This window comes from Theropithecus gelada, chromosome 7b (genome assembly GCF_003255815.1).
Source record: "Theropithecus gelada isolate Dixy chromosome 7b, Tgel_1.0, whole genome shotgun sequence".
Taxonomy (NCBI): Eukaryota; Metazoa; Chordata; class Mammalia; order Primates; family Cercopithecidae; genus Theropithecus; species Theropithecus gelada.
This window is the reverse complement of record NC_037675.1, coordinates 56289508-56310754: the sequence shown is the minus strand read 5'-3', so window position 1 is coordinate 56310754 and position 21247 is coordinate 56289508. Positions and strand designations below refer to the sequence as shown.

Below are 21247 nucleotides of genomic sequence, written 5' to 3'. Positions count from 1 at the left end.
TTTACTCTAAAAAGACATGTAATGATTTTGTTGTGGAAACATAGAGCAATGACTATTGTGGCCATGCCTTCTGATGCCTTCTCATTTTGAGACTAGCTCTGTTTTCTCTGAAAAGCTCTCTCGAGTCTCCTTCATTTTTATAACACTTAGGATCCATAGAAGTACTATTCAAATATTTTTCTTACCAGAATAAAAGAAAAATTAGAGGCTATGAGATTGGTTGCTGAAGGTAGAATTAATTTTTCTAAAGCTAGCAAATTTTTCTTGCTAATGCACATTCCAGCAAAGTTGTTTATTTAGTGATAATTTTTCTCTTGATATGAACTACATTTTTAAGGTTTTTTTTTTTTTTTTTTTTTTGCCAGATTTTTATCTATGGAGAGACTCCCAGTCATTTGGATTTGTTTTGCTAATGTTTCTTACCTTAATTTTTCTTTTAGAATGGAAAATTGGTCACTGCAGTTTCTAATAATACTATTCAAGTCCACACATTTCCTGAAGGCGTTCCAGATGGTATATTGACTCGCTTCACTACAAATGCAAACCATGTGGTCTTTAATGGGGATGGTGCTAAAATTGCTGCTGGATCTAGGTAAGGCTCTTTGACATCAGAAAAGGAAATAATGTTAGAACAAAAGGCCTTGTTTATTTGTTTCAGGGTAATGTTTTCAGGACTGTGACTTAATTTTTTGTTTTTTGTTTCCTCATATATTCTTTTATCTAGTAAAGGTTTTTGAGGATAAACTTGGGCTTCTTTTTGAATTGAAATATGTTGCTTTGGCCAGGTGTGGTGGCTCACGCCTGTAATCCCAGCACTTTGGGAGGCCAAGGCAGGCGGATCACCTGAGCTCAGGAGGTCAAGACCAGCCTGACCAACATGGCAAAACCCTGTCTCTACTAATACAAAAAATCAGCTGGGTGTGGTGGCGAGTGCCTGTAATCCCAGCTACTCAGGAAGCTGAGACAGGAGAATCACTTGAACCCAGGAGGCAGAGGTTGCAGTGGGCCAATATGGTGCCGCTGCACTCCAGCCTAGGTGACAGAATAAGACACTGTCCCCCGCCCGAAAGAAAAGAAAAGAAATGTACTGCTCTGCAGATGGCCTATTTTATAATACCGAAAGCATAGCTTGATGCAAAATTTTAAAAAATTATTTTAGGGCTTGCATGGTGACTCATGCCTGTAATCTTAGCCCTTTGGGAGGCCAAGGCGGGCAGATCACCTGAGGTCAGGAGTTCAAGACCAGCCTGGCCAACACAGTGAAACCTCTTCTCTATTAAAAAGACAAAAATGAACTGGGCGTGGTAGCGGGCACCTGTAATCCTGGCTACTCGGGAGACTGAGGCAAGAGCATTGCTTGAACCCGGGAGACAGAGGTTGCAGTGAGCTGAGATCATGCCATTGCACTCCAGCCTGGGCGACAAGAGTGAAACTTCATCTCAAAAAAAAAAAAAAATTATTTTAGTTAGAACTTGGACTATATAGTCAGAATATTTTGGAGTTTCTCTTGATGCTTCTTTGTCATAGGAAAACAATATAATTGGTTGAATTGCTGAGGTGAAGTGAAAGGTATAGTACTTTTAAAAATGGTTGTAGCTATAATTAGATTAGCAAATAATAGAAGTTTAAGATGTAACTAAAGAAGCCATTTAGGAAGTGTTTGTATTTTAGCATAATGGGAAATCTTGACTTGTGTTTTCAGCATATTTATAGAGCAAAACTAAAAGGTAAGTCATTAAATTTGGGTGCCAAATTTTATAAGCTGCTATAAAGAAATTACAGCATTTACTCTTGTGATTTTGAAATACTTGGACAGGCTCATGCCTGTAATCCTAGCACTTTGGGAGGCTGAGGTGGGCAGATCACGAGGTAGGGAGTTCAAGACCAGCCTGACCAACATGGTGAAACCCCGTCTCTATTTAAAATACAAAAATTAGCTGGGCGTGGTAATGTGCACCTGTAATCCTAGCTACTTGGGAGGCTGAGGCAGGAGAATTGCTTGAGCCCGGGAGGCGGAGGTTGCAATTGAGATCGCACCACTGCACTCCAGCCTGGGTGATAGAGCAAGACTCCATCTCAAAAAAAAAAGAAGAGGAAGAAATATTTGGATCATAGCTTTTAGGAGAGGTGTTTTTTTTCTTTTGTTTGTTTGTTTGTTTGTTTTTTGAGACAGAGTCTTGCTCTCACTCAGGCTGGAGTGCAGTGGCGCGATCTCGGCTCACTGCAAGCTCCGCCTCCTGGGTTCAAGCAATTCTCCTGTCTCAGCCTCCTGAGTAGCTGGGACTACAGGCGCCCACCACCACGCCTGGCTAATTTTTTGTATTTTTAGTAGAGACGGGGTTTCACTGTGTTAGCCAGGATGGTCTCGATCTCCTGACCTCGTGATCCGCCTACCTCGGCCTCCCAAAGTGCTGGGATTACAGGCGTGAGCCACCGCGCCCGGCCTAGGAGAGGCCTTTGTATTAGCATTTATTCATTTGCGTTACTCTTTTTGTTCTTAGTGATTTTCTAGTCAAAATTGTGGATGTGATGGATAGCAGCCAACAGAAAACATTTCGAGGACATGATGCCCCTGTTTTAAGTCTTTCCTTTGATCCTAAGGACATCTTTCTGGTAATTCTTTTTTCCTTCTCTTTTTGTGTTTTTCCTGAATATGTTTAAAAATATATTTCCTACTATCTAAAAAATTTTCTGCTAACTCTAACTTTTCAACCTTTGTTTTATTCAGGAAGAGAGTTAGCAGGAAATTTCACCCAGTTGATAAAAGGGCTTTTTGATTTAATTAATTGAACCACTTTCCGTGTGGTATTATGGCTATGACTATAGAGAAATGTGTTGTTTATTCCTGCAGGCATCAGCTAGTTGTGATGGATCTGTCAGAGTGTGGCAAATTTCAGATCAGGTAAACTCAGCAATTTAAATTTAAAGTTTTTTGCCCATTCCTGTAATAAATTGTTATATGTCATATTACTGGACCAAATTAATAATTACTTTTCTTTAGAGTTTTCTTTGGTACCATTAAATACTTTTTGTGATCGAAGTCCACAGTAATCTAGTGTCAAAGTAAATTGTATTTGTACCTAATCACAAGGGGAATGATAATCTTATATTTAACTTTCTAAGTTTTGTAAATGAAGGGAATAAATTCAGTTATTTTATATTTGTAACGTAATGACCATGCGTTGGGCCTTGGGTTAGACAGTTAGGGATAAAAAATTATGGGTCACACTTGATTTGGAGAGTCACATATACAATTTGTTCAAATGCAGCCTAATAAAGGTTTAAAGGAGGTACGAAATGAGGTGTTCTCCAGATTGGCAGAGGGAACAGTTAAGTCTTCCCAAGACAATCAGAGATGGCTTGGCATTTCTAGGGAGAATATGAATGTAATTGACTAAAGAAATATCCTCCACAAATAATGCCTTAATATCCACAGTTCCTTCCCTTCATTCTTGAGCTATTTAAAAGAACCGACTTTGACACTTTAACATTTTATAGTAGACCTTTGAATTTTTTTTTTTTGTAGTCATTCTAAGAATTTCACATATTGGGGTTTTGTGTATGTGTGTATGATTATTCAGTAAGTATATCATTTGTTTATTCTGCACAGAAAATACTCTAGTTATTTAAGATTTGTACTTTTCATATCTTTGAAGGACTTAAAGCAGTTTAGGTTTATCAGGTAGTATTATAATTAAGGTACATTAAGTTGCATTTTTCTGAGATATATATTAATTTGAAGCATTTAAATATATTCAGTTCTGCATATATTTTGGGGGAGGAATTTTCATAAAGGGAAAGACATTTTCTTTTTTTACCAATTAGACATGTGCTATTAGTTGGCCACTGCTACAAAAATGCAACGATGTGATAAATGCAAAATCAATCTGCAGACTTGCTTGGCAGCCAAAAAGTGGGAAGGTAAGAGATTCTTATTTTTATTTTTATTTTTATTTTTTATTAGAAACAGAGTCTTACTCTGTCGCCCACGCTGGAGTGGCGCGATCTTGGTTCACTGCAACCTCTGCCTCCCAGGTTCTAGCAGTTCTCCTGCCTCAGCCTCCCGAGTAGCTGGGATTACAGGCGCAAACTGCCATGCCTGGCTAATTTTTTGTATTTTTAGTAGAGAGGAGGTTTCATCGTGTTGCCCGGGGTGGTCTCGATCTCCTGAGCTCAGGCAGTTCACTCGCCTTGGCCTCCCAAAGTGCTAGGATTACAGACGTGAGCCACCGTGCCCGGCATGATTCTTATTTTTTAACCTTTGTTTTATTCAGTCCTTTTCAACTTTGAATGTAAAAATAGTTTTTTTAATTGTCACTTTTTAAAAATTTGGATTATAAATTTTAGAGTACCAAGCCAAATAATTAGTATTGAAATGCTTTAAGAAACATTTGAACTTTATCAGGATTCATTTTAAAGTATAAATTTTGCATGAATTAATGAATTTTATATTTTCCTTCACATTCATGCTTAATGGAACAACTCTGGAGACAGTTTTATTATGTCCACTCTCACTGTTAGTACCTAACATTTTGGAGGTACTAACTGATACAGTTAGACAACAGAAAAATATGAGAAATTTGAAAGGAAGAAAGAGAATGTTCATTATTTGCAAATGAAATGTTTGTATATGAGTAAATCCCAAGAAAATCAACTGGGGAAGAAAATCATTACTAATAATAAGAAAATTTAGTAAGATAACTAGAAGCAAAATTGTTTGCATACAGGATTGTTATACAAATACAGGATTGTTATCCTGTATACAAACAATAGCCATTTAGAAAGTATGTAGGAAAAATAATGCATTTACTGTTACACTGAAAAAGATACAGTAACAGGTTAAATGTATAAGAAATGTGAAAGATCTATATAAAGAAAATTTTAACATGCTACCAAGAGAAGTAAAAGAAGACTTGGATAAATAGAAACATATACTCTTAGAAAGGAATTTTTGATATAAATAAAGATGTCAGTTTTTCCCTAAATTAATCTATAGTTTTGATAACATTCACATATAAAATACCAGGCTGTGTGTGGTGGCTCATGCCTGTAATCCCAGCACTTTGGGAAGCTGAGGCAGAACCGCTTGAGCTCAGGAGTTTGACACCAGCCTGGGCGACATAGTGAGACCTTATCTACACAAAAAAATGAAGATTAGCCAGGTGTGGTGGCATATTCCTGTAGTCCCATCTACTTGGGAGACTGAGGCAGGAGGATCACTTGAGCCCAGAAGATTAAAGCTGCAGTAGGCTATGATCTTGTCACTGTACTCCAGCCTGGGCAATGGAGCAAAACCCTGCCTCAAAAATAAAATATCTTATCTGAAGGCTCTTAGAAAAAAAAAAAAGAAAACAAAATAAAATAAAATAAAAGTACCAATAAGATGTCTGGGAGGACCAAATTGAGCTGATTCTAAAGCCCATGTGGGCTTTCCACGCTACCCAGAGAAGGGTCCATATGATATTCTGGATTCTCATCATAATTTAAAGGGAAACTTTCACAATGTCTAGAACCCTCGATGTCCTGCAAATGAAGGAGGAGGATGTCCTTAAGTTCCTTGCAGCAGGAACCCACTTAGGTAGCACCAGCTTTGTCTTCCAGATGGAACAGTACATCTATAAAATAAAAAGTGACGGCATCTACATCATAAATCTGAAGAGGACCTGGGAGAAGCTTCTGCTGGGAGCTTGTGCCACTGTTGCTGTTGAAAACCCTACCGATGTCAGTCTCATATCATCCGGGAATACTGGCCAGAGGGCCATGCTAAAGTTTGCTGCTGCCACTGGAGTCACTCCAATTGCTGGCTGCTTCACTCCTGGAACTTTCACTAACCAGATCCAGGCAGTCTTTTAGGAGCCACAGCTTCTTATAATGACTAATCCCAGGGCTGAATACCAGCCTCTCACAGACGCAACTTATGTTAACCTACCTACTATTGCTCTGTGTCACACAGATTTTCCTCTGTGCTGTGTGGACACTACCATCCCATGCAACAGCAAGGGAGCTCACTCAGTGGGATTGATGTGGTGGATGCCGATCCAGGAAGTTCACATGCGTGGCACCATTTCCTGTGGGAGGTCATGCCTGATCTCTACTTCTATAGAGTTCCCGAAGAGATTGAAAAAGAAGAGCAGGCTGCTGCTAAAAAGGCTGTGACCCAGGAGGAATTTCAGGGTGAATGGACTGCTCCAACTCCTGAGTTCGGTACTCCTCAACCTGAGGTTGCAGACTGGTCTGAAGGTGTGCAGGTGCCCTCTGTGCCTATTTAGCAATTTTCTCCTGAAAACTGGTGTGCTCGGCCTGCCACGGAGGACTGGTTTGTGGCTCCCCACTGCTCAGACCACTGAATGCATAGGGACAACCACTGTGTGATCTTAAGCTGTTCTTGCACAGGCTCTGAAGCAACATGGAAATAAGGTTGATGGAAAATAAACATTGGGTCGGGTTCGATGGCTCATGCCTATAATCCCAGCACTTTGGGAGGCTGAGGCAGGTGGATCACTTGAGGCCACAAGTTCAAGACCAGCCTGGGCAACATGGCAAAACCCTGTCTCTACTAAAAATACAGAAATTAGCTGGGCGTGGTGGCACACACCTGTAATCCCAGCTACTTGGGAGTCTCGGGCATAAGAACTGCTTGAACCTGGGAGGCGGAGGTTGCAGTGAGACGAGATTACAATACTGCACTCTAGCCCAGGTGACAGAGCAAGACTCTATCTCAAAAAAGAAAATAAACAATTGGTTTCTTAAAAAAATGAGAAAATCCATGTGGAAAATGAAAAGTTTTGAAAAAGAAGTGTTGCAAATAATCTAATTCAATTAGATAATAAAACAAAGTTATGAGAATTAAAAGTTTGCTATTGAGTTATGAATAGACACATACCTGTTAAAGAGATAAATAGACCCAAATGTGTATGGAAAGTTAGTGTATATAAAGATAGAGAAAAGGAGATTTAGCAAATGTATTAGCACAAGGATATGAATACCAGGAAGTGGGAATCTTTGAGGACCATCTTGGAAGCTTTCTTCCACATGATGAGTCTGTATATAGGTATTTACTATATTATTATTTCAACTTTTCTATTCTTTCGAAATTTTTCAGAAAATAAAAGTAGATCATATAAAAAGTAAATAACTTTGCATGATACAAAATATTATAGTCACAGTACAAATGACAAACTGGGGAAGAAAGTTTGAAACAATAAAACACAGCTAATTTCCATAGTATGCGAAGTATTCTTACAAATCAATAAAAACCCATTAGAAAGATAAGCAAAGACATGAGCAGACAGTGTACATAAAAAATATACAGTTGGTGGCCAGGCACAGTGGCTCACGCCTATAATCCCAGCACTTCGAGAGACTGAGGTGTGTGCATCACCTGAGGTCAGGAGTTCGAGACCAGCCTGGCCAACGTGATAAAACCCTGCCTCTACTGAAAATACAAAAATTAGCCAGGCGTGGTGGTGCGCACCTGTAGTCCCAGCTACTCGGGAGGCTGAGGCAGGAGAATTGCTTGAACCTGGGAGACAGTGGTTGCAGTGAGCTGAGATGGCACTACTTCTCTCCAGCCTGGGCAATATATATATATATAAATATATAGTTTGTTTTTCTTTCTTTTGTAGATATATACACACACACACAATTGGCTTTTAAAATTATTTTTTCTTTCCTTTTTTTGAGACGTGGTCTCACTCTGTTGCGCAGGCTGGAATGCAGTGGCATGATCATGATTCACTGAAACCTCTGCCTCCTGGACTCAGTTACATCTTCCCACCTCAGTCCCCCACCCGAGTAGCTGGGACTAGAGGCACGCGCCCACAATGGCTGGCTAATTTTTTTATTTTTTGTAGAGACAGGGTCTTATTATGTTACTCAGGCTGGTCTCAAACTCCTGAGCTCAAGTGATTTGCCTGTCTCAGCCTCCCAAAGTGCTGAGATTATAGGCCTGAGCTACCACACCTAGCCCATGTGAACTTTTAACAATGTACATTCTAGAGTAAAGTGATAATTGAGTTCAAGGAAATGTAGTTTGTATTTTTTTCTTTGCTTACAAAAAAATCTAATTGAAAATTATTTAAAATAAAGATTTTATTATATATTACTAATTGTTTTTTGGATAATCATGGAATGAATACACAGTTTTTTCTACTAATCAGTTTCTTTAGAAGAATGCATAAGAAGATACATTTCTTGTTTTTCAAGATATTTGAAGGATTCTGTCTTTATTTTCCTCCAACAAATGGGAGGAATTTTTAAATTAGAAGGGCCTAGATTCCTTAAGAAGTAGTATTGAAGGTCAGGCACGGTGTCTCACGCTGTAATCTCAACACTTTGGGAGGCTGAGGCAGGAGGATCACTTGAGGCCAGAGTTCAGTACCAGCTTGAGCAACACAGCGAGACCCCATCTCTTAAAAAAAAAAGAAAAAAGAAAAAAAAAAAAACACACACACACACACCAGGAAAAAAATTAGTTGGGCTGTAGTCCTAGCTATTTGGGAGGCTGAAGCAGGAAGATCCTTTGACCCCAGGAGTTTGAGGCTCAGTGAATTATGATCACACCACTGCACTCCAGCCTGAGTGACAGAGCAAGACTATCTCTTGGAGGGGAAAAAAGTAATCGTATTAAAAGTACTAGTAATTACAAGTTCTCCATTTTTTGGTGGGGGAAAAAAGTAATCGTATTAAAAGTACTAGTAATTACAAGTTCTCCATTTTTTGGTGGGGGCAGAAAGTTATCTTATTAAAAGTACTAGTAATTACAAGTTCTCCATTTTTTGGTGGGGGAAAAAAGTAATTGTATTAAAAGTACTAGTAATTACAAGTTCTCCATTTTTTGGTGGGGGGAAAAATGATCTTACTAAAAGTACTAGTAATTACAAGTTCTCCATTTTTTGGTGCAAGCAATAGAGTGATCACCTTTATTTTTTTCTTTTCCCATGACAAATTATCACCTATTTTTTGCTTAATGAAGTTTTAAGTAATATTCTGAGTTTCATTAGTTGCCAGTTAAAATACAGGTTTGTGCCTGGCACAGTGGTGTATGCCTGTAGTCCCAGCTACTTAGGAGGCTGAGCCAGGAAGATCCCTTGAACCCAGGAGTTGGAGACCAACCTGGGCAACACAGTGAGACACCGTCTCTTAAAAACAGAAACAATAAAAACTAATTTGCTTTTATGTCTTGTAAATTTATCTGAATGAATTTTGTGTCTTTTTCCGTCTTCAAGTTCAGTTTAATGTAAACTTTTGTTTACGTTGTTTATCTTTTCTAATAGTTACTGGCAATTCCTGTGGAAAAATCTGTTAAGCTATATAGAAGAGAAACTTGGAGTCATCAATTTGATCTTTCAGATAATTTCATCTCTCAGGTAGGTTTTATAAAGTGACACTTTCAGTGGGCTATAAGGAGCAGTTAATGCATAGTTTGCCTGAATACAGTTGCAGTTAAATATTATTGAATTGGAAAACAACTCCTGGCTGTTGTATGTGGTCCATCTTCTAACAACTCATCCTTTCTTCATTTAATCATAACTGGATACGAAATAGGTCTTTATTATAAGAAGTCAAATTTAACCCTTGCATCGTATTAGCACAAGTTATTCTAAAGCTATCAGTAGTTAGCCTTTATTGTTAAGTAAGTTTCACTGAGACTTGTGATCATGGACTCTGAAATTTTAGAGCAAGAAAGGTTGTTGGTCTGTTTTCTCTTTCTTTTACATGCACAGATATTTACAGTTAAGGAAATGTAAGCCCAGTAGGTCATCAATGGCTTATTAAAGTTCACTTACTAGTTTTCTTCATCTTGGTTGTGAATGCTAAGAGAATGTCTTGAATTGTCTCTCTTTCTAGGATAATAACATTTTTTAGGTTTTAGGTTTTGCTTTGAAAATTGTGCCAGTGGCTGGACACAGTGGCTCATGCCTATAATCCCAGCACTTTGAGAGACTGAGGCAGGAGGATTGCTTGAGGCCAGGAATCCGAAACCAACCTGGGCAACAAAACAAGACTCCATTTCTACAAAAAAATACTAAAAAATTAGCCAGGTGTAGTGGTGCGTGCCTGTAGTCCTAGCTACCTGGGAGGCCGAGGCAGGAGGATCACTTGAGCTTCAAGAGTTGGAAGTTGCAGTGAATAATGATGGTCCCACTGCCACTGCACTGCAGCCTCAGTGACAGAGCAAGATCCTGACTCTAAAAATAAAGTTATACTGGAACAATTTTATTTTTTCATGATAAAGTAATAGCTGATAGTGATACTTGAATATTATTGAAAAATAAGGTTAGAAAATAAGCAAACTCTACAATACCTCGGGGCTCTTCCTTTCCAACTTGGACCTGGCAGAATGGCTCCCGCAAGGAAGGGTGGCAAGAAGGAAAAGGGCCGTTCTGCCATCAACGAGATGGTGACCCGAGAATACACCATCAACATTCACAAGCGCATCCATGGAGTGGTTTTCAAGAAGCGTGCCCCTCGGGCACTCAAAGAGATTCGGAAATTTGCCATGAAGGAGATGGGAACTCCAGATGTGCGCATTGATACTAGGCTCAACAAAGCTGTCTGGGCCAGAGGAATAAGGAATGTCCCATACCGAATCCGTGTGCGGCTGTCCAGAAAACGTAATGAAGATGAAGATTCACCAAATAAGCTCTATACTTTGGTTACCTATGTACCTGTTACCACTTTCAAAAATCTACAGACAGTCAGTGTGGATGAGAAACTGATCGCTGATCGTCAAATACATCGAATAAAGTTATAAAATTGAAAAAAAAAAAAGCAAACTTTGTCTTGTCATTTGTGTATCAAATATAATTAGAAATAATGTAGAACAGGGATATAAACATTTGAATTTGGTTGATTGCTCTCCAAATTCTTGAAAAAAAAAATGTAAAGAAAATTGAATTTGGTAATAAAATGAGTATTTAGTTTGAAATTTTACAAAATCATTATTTATTGACTGTTTTTCTTTACAGACCCTCAATATAGTAACCTGGTCTCCCTGCGGGCAATATTTAGCTGCAGGTAGTATTAATGGTCTAATTATAGTTTGGAATGTGGAAACCAAAGACTGCATGGAAAGGTATGATTTAGTATATCTTTTGTCTCTTCTTTGCTCATCTTTATTAGTTTTGTATTTGTTTTATTTCGAAACATTTCAAATTTGCCATCAGATTGTCAGAATGAAAATATAATTAAATTTATATTATTTATAAATTGTCAAAAGTCATTTAATCTTTACTAAAATTTACCTAAAGAAATGTACAGTTTATATTTTTCTTGACAGTATTTTTAGAAACTACTTTTTAATTTTTAGGGTGAAACATGAGAAAGGTTATGCAATTTGTGGTCTGGCATGGCATCCTACTTGTGGTCGAATATCATATACTGATGCAGAAGGAAATCTAGGGCTTCTAGAGAATGTTTGTGACGCCAGTGGAAAGACATCAAGCAGTAAGGTAAAAAGAAGTATGGTACAACGGTTTCTCCAAAATGTTTCTGTGATCATATGGATTTGGAAGACACCACAAACTGCCTTATTTTCTTGGAAAATTACTTTTCATGTTACTATAGTAGATTCTGAGTAGTAATCTATAGTAAGAAAACTTACTTGTTCAACCCAATGTCTCCCAAGTGTATTTTACTAAGAAACTTTTTTCTCTCTATATAATGCCTTTCCAAGGAATACCTTTCATTAAATACTATTTTGTATCAGATCTCAGTTTGGCCGGCAAACTATATCTACTCTGAATTAGCCTTAACTCTTAGAACTACTCATACACCTCCTGTGCTTAGCCAAACAGCTTTACTGAGCAACTTTAAACAGGCACCTTGTTTTATACCTTCTTGCTTTTGTTCATTATTCACCCTGCCTAGTAGATGTATCTATTTATATTCAAGTCTTAGTTTAGACTTCTGATTACAGATTGCAGACTTAATACATGCCTTTATATCTGTCTTAGAATATCAAAGACTATTCTAAAGGCATTTTTTTGAATGCATAATCCCATAAGGTTTAAGAAGACAGTTGAAGGGATGATTATAAAAATAATTTTGAGCCCTGCTGCAGTGGCTCACACCTGTAATCTCAACACTTTGGGAGGATATCTTGAGCCCAGGAGTTTGAGATCAGCCTGGGCAACATGGTGGGACCCCATCTCTACAAAAAATAAAAATTAGGCAAGTATGGTGGTGTGTGCTTGTAGTCTTATGCTCCTACTCAGGAGGCTGAGGTGGGAGGATCACTAGAGCTTAGGAGGTTGAGGCTACAGCAAGCTATGATTATGCCACTGCACTCCAGCCTGGATGGCAGTGAGACCCCATCTAAAAAATAAAAATTAAAAAAGGGAGGCTAGAGAATAGAAGGATGATTGGAAACACTTCAACTTCTCAAAAAGTTGAATTCTAAAACTAGTTTCTGGAAGCTGAGGTGCTACTCAGTTTGCCTCACTGAATCCCCAGAGATTCAGAATTTGGTAGCACTAGGTACTTCTAAAAGTGGGGCCGAAAACGGGAGAGGTGATTTAATAAACAAGTAGAATCCTCTAGTTTCAACATATGTGTTCAAAGCTGAGTACCTGCCCTCCCCTGTCTTCACATGCATTCTGGCAGAATGTTGGAGATTTGTTTTTTTAGAAAAGATGAAATAGACTGTCCTTGGTCTAGGGACACTGGTTACAGTTGAATGGTCTTGGGTAAGGGGGAAATACTGTACTGAAAACAGAGGATTAAATGAAAGATTAGATACTTGAGTGTTGAAATGACCGTCTCAGTTCTACTAGGTTCTCAGAACATTGTCAGCCAGTGTTATGCGTTTCAGGCAGGAGATTGGGAAAATCATCTTTGGCAAATTTGTCTAAGAGAAAAGATGTAAAGAGAGAGTTTCTTAATTCCAGGGAAAACAAAAAGTTGTAAAAGAAAGGAGAAGTGATCATAGTATACTATATCTGTTAAAAGATAGGAATAATGCCAGCCACTTGGGGTTATTGGGAGGATTAAGTGAATTACATATAGTTAGAACAGTGTTTAGCACACTTCATAAGTTTGACGTACTTTAAAAGTGTTGGGTATTATTTTTATTCAGCTATGAATAACATTTGCATGATCTTACTAACCTAAATACTGTATATTGATTGAACCACAAGGAGGATGTATCTGTCTATATTGGGAGAATTGGGGTCGGAGAATAGTGTACATGCAAGCATGGCAGTTGGGGTGGTTGTGAAAGGGTACCAAATCCTCATCTTCCATAGATAGAAGTTAATAGGATCTATTAAACACAGCGATTAAAAGTAAAAAAAAAAATTCTGCTAGAATATGATTTACAGGTATGGAAGAAGTAGCAAAGAAACAACTAAAAGAGCTGGAAAGATTTATTCTGTAGAGAAGTAAGTTGGGGCTGTGGAGAGGGCTATTTTCATGGCACACCTTGTAAAACTTTTCAACTAATATATATGTATGTGTAACATTGGTAAACACAAAAAGTGAATTCAGAAAAAAATTCTTGGCTGGGCGCGGTAGCTCATAGCTGCAATCCCAGCACTTTGGGAGGCCGAGGCTGGTGGATCATCTGAGGTCAGGAGTTCAAGACCAGCCTGGCCAACATGACGAAACCCCAACTCTACTAAAAATACAAAAATTAGCTGGGCTAATTTCACACCTGTGAACATTTTATCGCCTTCATCATAAATATGAGGCACAGTCCCCCATTAAAAAAATTTTGTTTCTTTGAGACAGAGTCTCCTCTGTTGCCTAGGCTGGAGTGCGATGGCGGCTCCCTGCAACCTCCACCTCCTGGGTTCAAGCGATTCTCCTGCCTCAGCCTCCCAAGTAGGTAGGATAACAGGCACCTGCCACCACGCCCGGCTAATTTTTTGTATTTTTAGTAGAGATGGGGTTTCACCATGTTGGCCAGGCTGTTCTTAAATTCCTGACCTCAGGTGATCCACTTACCTCAGCCTCCCAAAGTGCTACGATTACAGGCATGGGCCACTACGCCTGACCTCCCCGTTTTTTTAATAAGAAAATCTAAAAACAATTTTTTACCAACTTGAGTACGTAAACTTTTAGGATTATAAATGGATTGGTTAAATATCTTCTTATAGCACTTAGTTATTAATTTACTCATATGAAGTAGTTTTCGATTTATGGATTTAGAAATACTTTTTCATCTCATTTTATTAAACATCAGTTTTCAGAGCACAATTATGTTTACTTCCATTTAAAAGGTTTATGAGGGTCTGGGTATGGTGGATCACGCCTATAATTCCAGCACTTTTGGAGGCCAAGATGGATTTATCACCTGAGGTCAGGAGTTCAAGAATAGCCTGGCGAACATGGTGAAACCCTATCTCTACAGAAAATACAAAGCTTAGCCAGGTGTGGTTGTGTAGGCCTGTAATCCTAGATACTCAGGAGGTGGAGGCAGGAGAATCACTTGAACCTGGGAGATGGAGTTTGCAGTTAGCCAAGATCATGCCACTGCACTCCAGCCTGGGTGACAAAGTGAGACTCTGTGTCAAAAAAGAAAAAAAAGGCCGGGCGTAGTGGCTCATGCCTGCAATCCCAGCACTTTGGGAAGCCAAGACGGGCGGATCACAAGGACAAGAGATCGAGACCATCCTGGCCAACATGGTGAAACCCCATCTCCACTAAAAATACAAAAATTAGCTGGACGTGGTGGCGCGCGCCTGTAGTCCCAGCTACTTGGGAAACTGAAGCAGGAGAATAGCTTGAACCCAGGAGGCGGAGGTTGCAGTGAGCCGAGATCGCACCACTACACTCCAGCCTGGCAACAGAGTGAGGCTCCACTCTGTCAATAAATAAATAAATAAATAAATGAAAATAAAGGGTTTATGATGTAATACTTTTTAATCTGTTAATGGTGTTCTCATTAGACTTTTATACCAAACTATAAATTTCCTTTGGCTTAACATTTGTATAGTTTTTATTCATCCTATAGGAGTAACTTGAGATCTTTCCAGTGTATCTGCTTACCATTTCACTTTTTAAAGTGATCTAAAAATTTGTTTATTTTGAGACAGGGTCTCACTCTGTCACTCATGCTGGAGTGCAGTGGTGAGATCATGGCTCACTGTAGCCTCGACCTTCCAGGCTCAGGTGATCCTCCCACCTCAGCCTCCCAGGTAGCTGGGACTATAGACCCATGCCACCATGCCTGGCTAATTTTTTGTGGAGATGAGATTTCATCATGTTGTCCAGGCTGGTCTTGGACTCCTGGGCTCAAGCCATCCACGTGCTTCGGCTTCCCAAAGTTCTGAGATTACAGGTGTGAATCACCATGCCGGGGCTTTATGTAGAATTTCTTTGCCTTCTTTGTTTTTCTATCGGTTCTATCACTTTATTTTTATAAGTATCAAAACAGTAACTTTAACTGAGATAATATAAAGAAAATGTATCTTATGCAGTATCTTGTTCAAAATAAAAGTAAATGAGAGCATGTCTTACAATATGAGAGACTTTATAGGAACTTTATCATATTAATGTGACTTTGCTGGGAAATGACTTCTGAGGAATAAAATCTTATTTTATATTTTGGCATATACTGTATTTGTTTACATGTCAGTCCCTATACTCCTATCCCATCCCCAGACTATAAGGCATTTGAAATAAGAACTGGGTCTTATCGTGTAAATATAAATACAATTCTTATAAGTACATTTACTAATTATTCTTACCTGTTCAGTGAGTTTGCTACTTGGTAGAATTTATAGGTGCATATTAAAAGATTACCTTTTTTGTAATTGAGTTTTTCTAAATCATTCACTTTTATAATTTGTATTAATTTGTTCAAGGTATCTAGCAGAGTGGAAAAGGATTACAATGATCTTTTTGATGGTGATGATATGAGTAATACTGGTGATTTTCTAAATGACAATGCAGTCGAGATCCCTTCTTTTTCAAAAGGGATTATAAATGATGATGAGGATGATGACCTCATGATGGCTTCAGGTCGTCTTAGACAACGAAGTCACATCCTAGAAGATGATGAAAACTCAGTTGGTAAGAATTTGACTTTGTGCATGTGATTATCCTGTTGATTAATATTTTGGATTTTTTATTAACACTGTTAAAGTAATTATTGAATTTGTAGAATGTAGCTAAAATGGTGCTTAGAGGAAACTTTATAGCATTAGGACTTTGTTAAAAAAGGTTTCAAATCTATAATCCAAGCTTCTGCTGTGGCAGACTAGAAAAAGAGAAAACTAAACCCCAAGCAAATAGAAGGAAGGAAATAATGCAGAGCAAAATTCAATAAAATTGACAACAGAAAAATACAACAAACTATAGAGAAAGTCAATGAGACCAAAAGCTGGTTCTTTGAGAAGATCAATAAGGCTGGGCATGGTGGCTCATGCCTATAATCCCAGCACTTTGGGAGGCTGAAATGGGCAGATCACTTGAGGTTAGGAGTTCAAGACCAGCCTGGCCAACATGGTAAAACCCTGTCTCTACAAAAATGCAAAAATTAGCTGGGTGTGGTGATGCATGCCTGTAATCCCAGCTACTCAGGAGACTGAGGCAAGAGGCTCACTTGAACCCAGGAAGCGGAGGTTGCAGTGAGCTGAGATCACGTCACTGCATGCCCTCCTGGGCAACAGAGCAAGACTCCATCTCAAAAGAAAAGATCAATAAAATTAATAACTATCTATCGTGGTTGATCAGTAAAGAGAAGACACAAATTACTAACATAGAGAATGAAAGAAGGGTGGGCCATCACTATAGATCTGTAGATTTGTGCTATCTAATATGTAGTAGCCACTAGCCACATGTAGCTGTTGAGCACTTGAAATGTGGTTAGTTCAAATTGAGATATGTTATGAGTGCAACCAGACTTTTTTTTTTTTTTTTTTTTTTTTTAGGCGGAATTTTTCTCTGTCACCCAGACTGGAGTGCAGTGGTGTGATTTTGGCTCACTGCAACCTCTGCCTCCAGGATTCAAGTGATTCTCGTGCCTCAGCCTCCTGACTAGCTGGGATTATAGGCACACGCCAACATACCTGGCTAATTTTTGTATTTTTAGTAGAGATGGGGTTTTACCATGGAGTGCAGCCAGATTTTGAAGACAATATGAAAAAAAGAATGTAAAACTCCTGGAAAATTTTGTATACATAGTACATGTCGAAATGATAATATGTATTTTAAATGCACTATATTATTAAAATTATGGCTGTTTTCTTTTTACTTTTTAAACATAGCTATTAGAAATTTTAAAATTACAGCTGTAACTCACATTATTTGTCTGTATGGCAGCGCTACTATTAATATCAAAGGCATAATGGAAATATTATGAATAACTATGCCCATAAATTTAACAAATTAAATGAAATGGACGAATTTTCTGAAAGACACAAACTACCTCGCTAACTCGAGAAGTAATAGATAACCTGAATAGTATTGTATTGTTAAAGAAATTGAGATGGTAATTTAAAATCTTTGAATAGAGTGCTTATTGTAACAACTCACATGCTAAAATAACACTTGAACATTAGCAAGTAAAATGCCAATGTGCAGTGCTATGTTGTGCTGTTTAAAGTCATATAGAGTTTATAGAACAACAGTCCTCAAATGTTTTGGTCTCAGTAGCCTTTATACTCTAAAAAATTTTGAGGACCCTTCAGAGAGCATTTATTTATATAGAGTTATGTCTATTGTCATTTACATATTAGAAATTAAAATTCAGAAATTTAAAAATATTTATTCACTTAAAAATAACAATAAACTCACGTAAACATGAATACTTTTTTATTAAGAACAAAAAAAATTTAGTGAGAAGAGTGGCATTGCAATCTTTGTAATGTCTGTCATGGAGGACAGCTGGATTCTCTCATCTCCTTCTGGATTAAGTCTATTGCCATACATTGTTTTTGTTTCAAGTGTATGAAGAAAATTTGGCCTCACATAAATATATAATATGAAAAGAGAGAAGTATTTTAAGAAATCTTTTAATAGCACATTCAACTAATTGTGGATATTCTTTGATGTTGCACCAAGACTCAGAAGATGATCGTTTCCTAAAGATTACTTGCAAAGTGTAATCTGAAAACTTCAGTGAACTCTTACGGCTCTATTATGTTAAAATTCATTGGTCTGGCTGGGAATGGTGGCTCACACCTGTAATCCCAGCACTTTGCGAGGCCCAGACAGGAGGATTGCTTGAGGCCAGGAGTTCAAGACCAGCCAGGGCAACATAGTGAGACCTTCTTTCTAGAAAAAACTTTAAAAATTAGCCAGGTGTGGTAGTGTGTGCCTGTAGTCCCGCCTACTTGGGAGGCTAAGGTAGGAGGATCTCTCGAGGCTGAGAGGTCAAGGCTGCAGTGAGCCATGATTGCAACAGTGAGCTCCAGGCAGGACAACAGAGCAAGACCCTGTCTCAGAAAAAAATAAAACAAAATAAAAAAATTCATTGATCTGACTTGAATGTTGAATGGATTTTTTAAAATCATGTTTAATTTTGTAACATATGAATTGATAATATTGGTTCACTGAAGTTTATAGATCTTTATTTTGACACTTTTTATTATCTAATATAAAGTATTTGTTTTTGTTTTTAATTATATGTTGTTTTTAATTAATTAATTTTTGTTTTTAGAGATAGCGTCTTGCTCTGTCACCTAGACTGGAGTGCAGTGGTATGCACCTCAGTATAACCTTGAACTCCTGGGCTCAAGCAGTTCTCCCACTCAGCCTTCTGGGTAGCTAGGACTACAGATGCATGCCACCATGCCCATCTAATTTTTTATTTTTTATAGAGATGGAATCTTGCTTTGTTGCCCAGGCTGGTCTTGAAATTCTGGCCTCAGGTGATTTTCCCTCCCCAGCCTCCGAAAGTGCTGGAATTATAAGCATGAGTCATAGCACCTGCCTATAAATTATATCTGCTAGTGTTGTTACCAATCTCATCAGCAGTTTCTAAGTATTAGAAAGTTGTGAAGCTCATAATGGCAAATAGAGGCTTTCCAATATCTTAATTTTTAATTGAAAGCTCAGATTTCTTTTTTTTATTTTTTGAGAGGGAGTCTTGCTCTGTCACCCAGGCTAGAAGGCAGTGGCGCGATCTCAGTTCACTGCAACCTCTGTCCCCTGGGTACAAGTGATTCTCCTGCCTCAACCTCCTGAGTAGCTGGGATTATAGGTGCCCGCCACCATGCCCGGCTAATTTTTGTATTTTAGTAAAGACAGGGTTTCACTATGTAGGTCAATCTGGTCTCAAACTCCTGACCTCAAATGATCCACTCTCCTTGGCCTCCCAAAGTGCTGGGATTACAGGCATGAGCCACTGTGCCCAGCTCTTTTTTTTTTTTTTTGAGACAGAGTGTCCCGGGTTCAAGCGATTCTCCTGTCTCAGCCTCCTGAGTAGCTGGGATTACAGGCATGTGCCACCATGCCTGGCTAATTTTTTTTTTTTTTTTTTTTTTTTTTTTAGACGGAGTCTCACTCAGTCGCCCAGGCTGGAGTGCAGTGGCGTGATCTCCGCTCACTGCAAGCTCCGCCTCCCGGGTTCACACCATCCTCCTGCCTCAGCCTCCCGAGTAGCTGGGAGTACAGGCGCCCACCGCCACACCCGGCTAATTTTTTGTATTTCTAGTAGAGACGGGGTTTCACCGTGTTAGCCAGGATGGTCTCGATCTCCTGACCTCGTGATCCGCCCACCTCGGCCTCCCAAAGTGCTGGGATTACAGGCGTAAAATACAATTTTTATATTTTTAGTAGAGACTAAAATACAAAATTTTATATTTGACCAGCCAGGCTAGTCAACATGAAACTCCCGACCTTAAGTGATCTGCCCGCCTCGGCCTCCCAAAGTGCTGGGATTACAGGTGTGAGCCACTGCGCCTGGCCTGAAAGCTCAAATGTTGTCATTGGCAACAAATTCTGCCAGTTATTTTTTCTTAATTGACAGGCTCACTTCATTCATTTCTGAGAAAATGTTTGCCAAAGATCCAATTCTGCATAACCATAGTTTATTTGGCATTTGTTTTTCAAGTAAAAGTAGTGTTCTGTGAAAAAAAATCACTTAGTTCAGCTTACAACTCAAATAATTGCATAAGTACTTTTTTAAGACAGCCATCATACTTCTCATTTTAGCACACAACTTTAAAAAAAAACTGTATAAGTGTCAAGATTTAATAAAATTAATATTTTTACTGCAAGTGAGTAGCGGTTAACAATGCGGTAATGACTAATACAGTTAGGTGCCCCTGCCTTGATTGGTGCCAGGGCACCAGGAATTTTACCCACCATTGCTTTTGCACCATCACTGCATCTCTTTAACACAGTGAAAGAGGCAAATAGCATGTCAGTGTCATTGCATATGAATGAAAAAGTTACTAGATTCCATAATGCTTTCCTTTTTACAAATCATTGGTATTCGTGATTCCCTTAATTATGATCCTTTGTGTTGTAGATATTTCAATGCTAAAAACTGGTTCTAGTCTTCTCAAAGAGGAGGAGGAAGATGGTCAGGAAGGCAACATTCACAATCTACCACTTGTAACATCCCAAAGGCCATTTTATGATGGACCCATGCCAACTCCCAGGCAAAAGCCATTTCAGTCAGGTTCTACACCCTTGCATCTCACTCACAGATTCATGGTAAGCCTTGGATCTACACTTAACTTATTAGAAGGTTTTCAGCACTTTTTTCTTACTATAGGTAATTTTTTTGGATAAAACATATTTTTTAAAACTTTGATTAAGTAGCCTGGAGCACTTTGGTTGATTATAGTTTTGTGGTTGGTTTATTTTATGGTTAGTTCACAGTTTTAATCTTGTTTCAACCTTATTGAAAATGACGTTAAATAAAATTCTGCTTTCCAAAATGACATTAAATGAACATAAGTAAATATTACTATCTTGCTCTGTTTCTTGGCAATACTTTCAAACCTTATTCTTCATAGTCATTGTTATATAGAAGATTATACTGACTCCAAAACTCTAGTAAGGAGGTGTTTTCTTAGAAGGCAGCTAATAGTATATTAGAAGGTGGTAAGTACTATGGGGGGAAATATCTGCCCCTTTTCCTCACCCCACCACCCACCAGAATGTAAGCTACACAAAGATAAAGATTTTTGTTTTGTGTACTGATATGTTCTTAGGATTTGGAACAAGGTATGATACAGTACACATTAAATATATATTTCATGAATAGACAAAATGAATATATTGGCTTTTTGCCTTAGGTTTGAGCTCTTTTTGTTTTGTTTTGTTTTGTTTTTGAGACGGAGTCTCG

The 21247-nt window shown here is 38.4% G+C and overlaps 1 protein-coding gene and 1 pseudogene across 1 annotated transcript in view; both read left to right on the top strand.

Annotated features, from left to right (window-relative positions):
- The window catches only part of WDHD1 (WD repeat and HMG-box DNA binding protein 1), an 83497-nt gene that overhangs the window by 17930 nt on the left and 44320 nt on the right, over window positions 1–21247 (top strand). The window contains exons 4-12 of the mRNA XM_025392009.1: window positions 441–592; window positions 2502–2613; window positions 2852–2902; window positions 3826–3921; window positions 9276–9368; window positions 10971–11077; window positions 11312–11453; window positions 15810–16017; window positions 20423–20610. Of these exons, the coding sequence (XP_025247794.1) occupies window positions 441–592; window positions 2502–2613; window positions 2852–2902; window positions 3826–3921; window positions 9276–9368; window positions 10971–11077; window positions 11312–11453; window positions 15810–16017; window positions 20423–20610 (1149 nt within the window). The remainder of the gene's footprint in view (window positions 1–440; window positions 593–2501; window positions 2614–2851; window positions 2903–3825; window positions 3922–9275; window positions 9369–10970; window positions 11078–11311; window positions 11454–15809; window positions 16018–20422; window positions 20611–21247) is intronic.
- On the top strand, window positions 10319–10756 carry LOC112629115 (annotated as a pseudogene).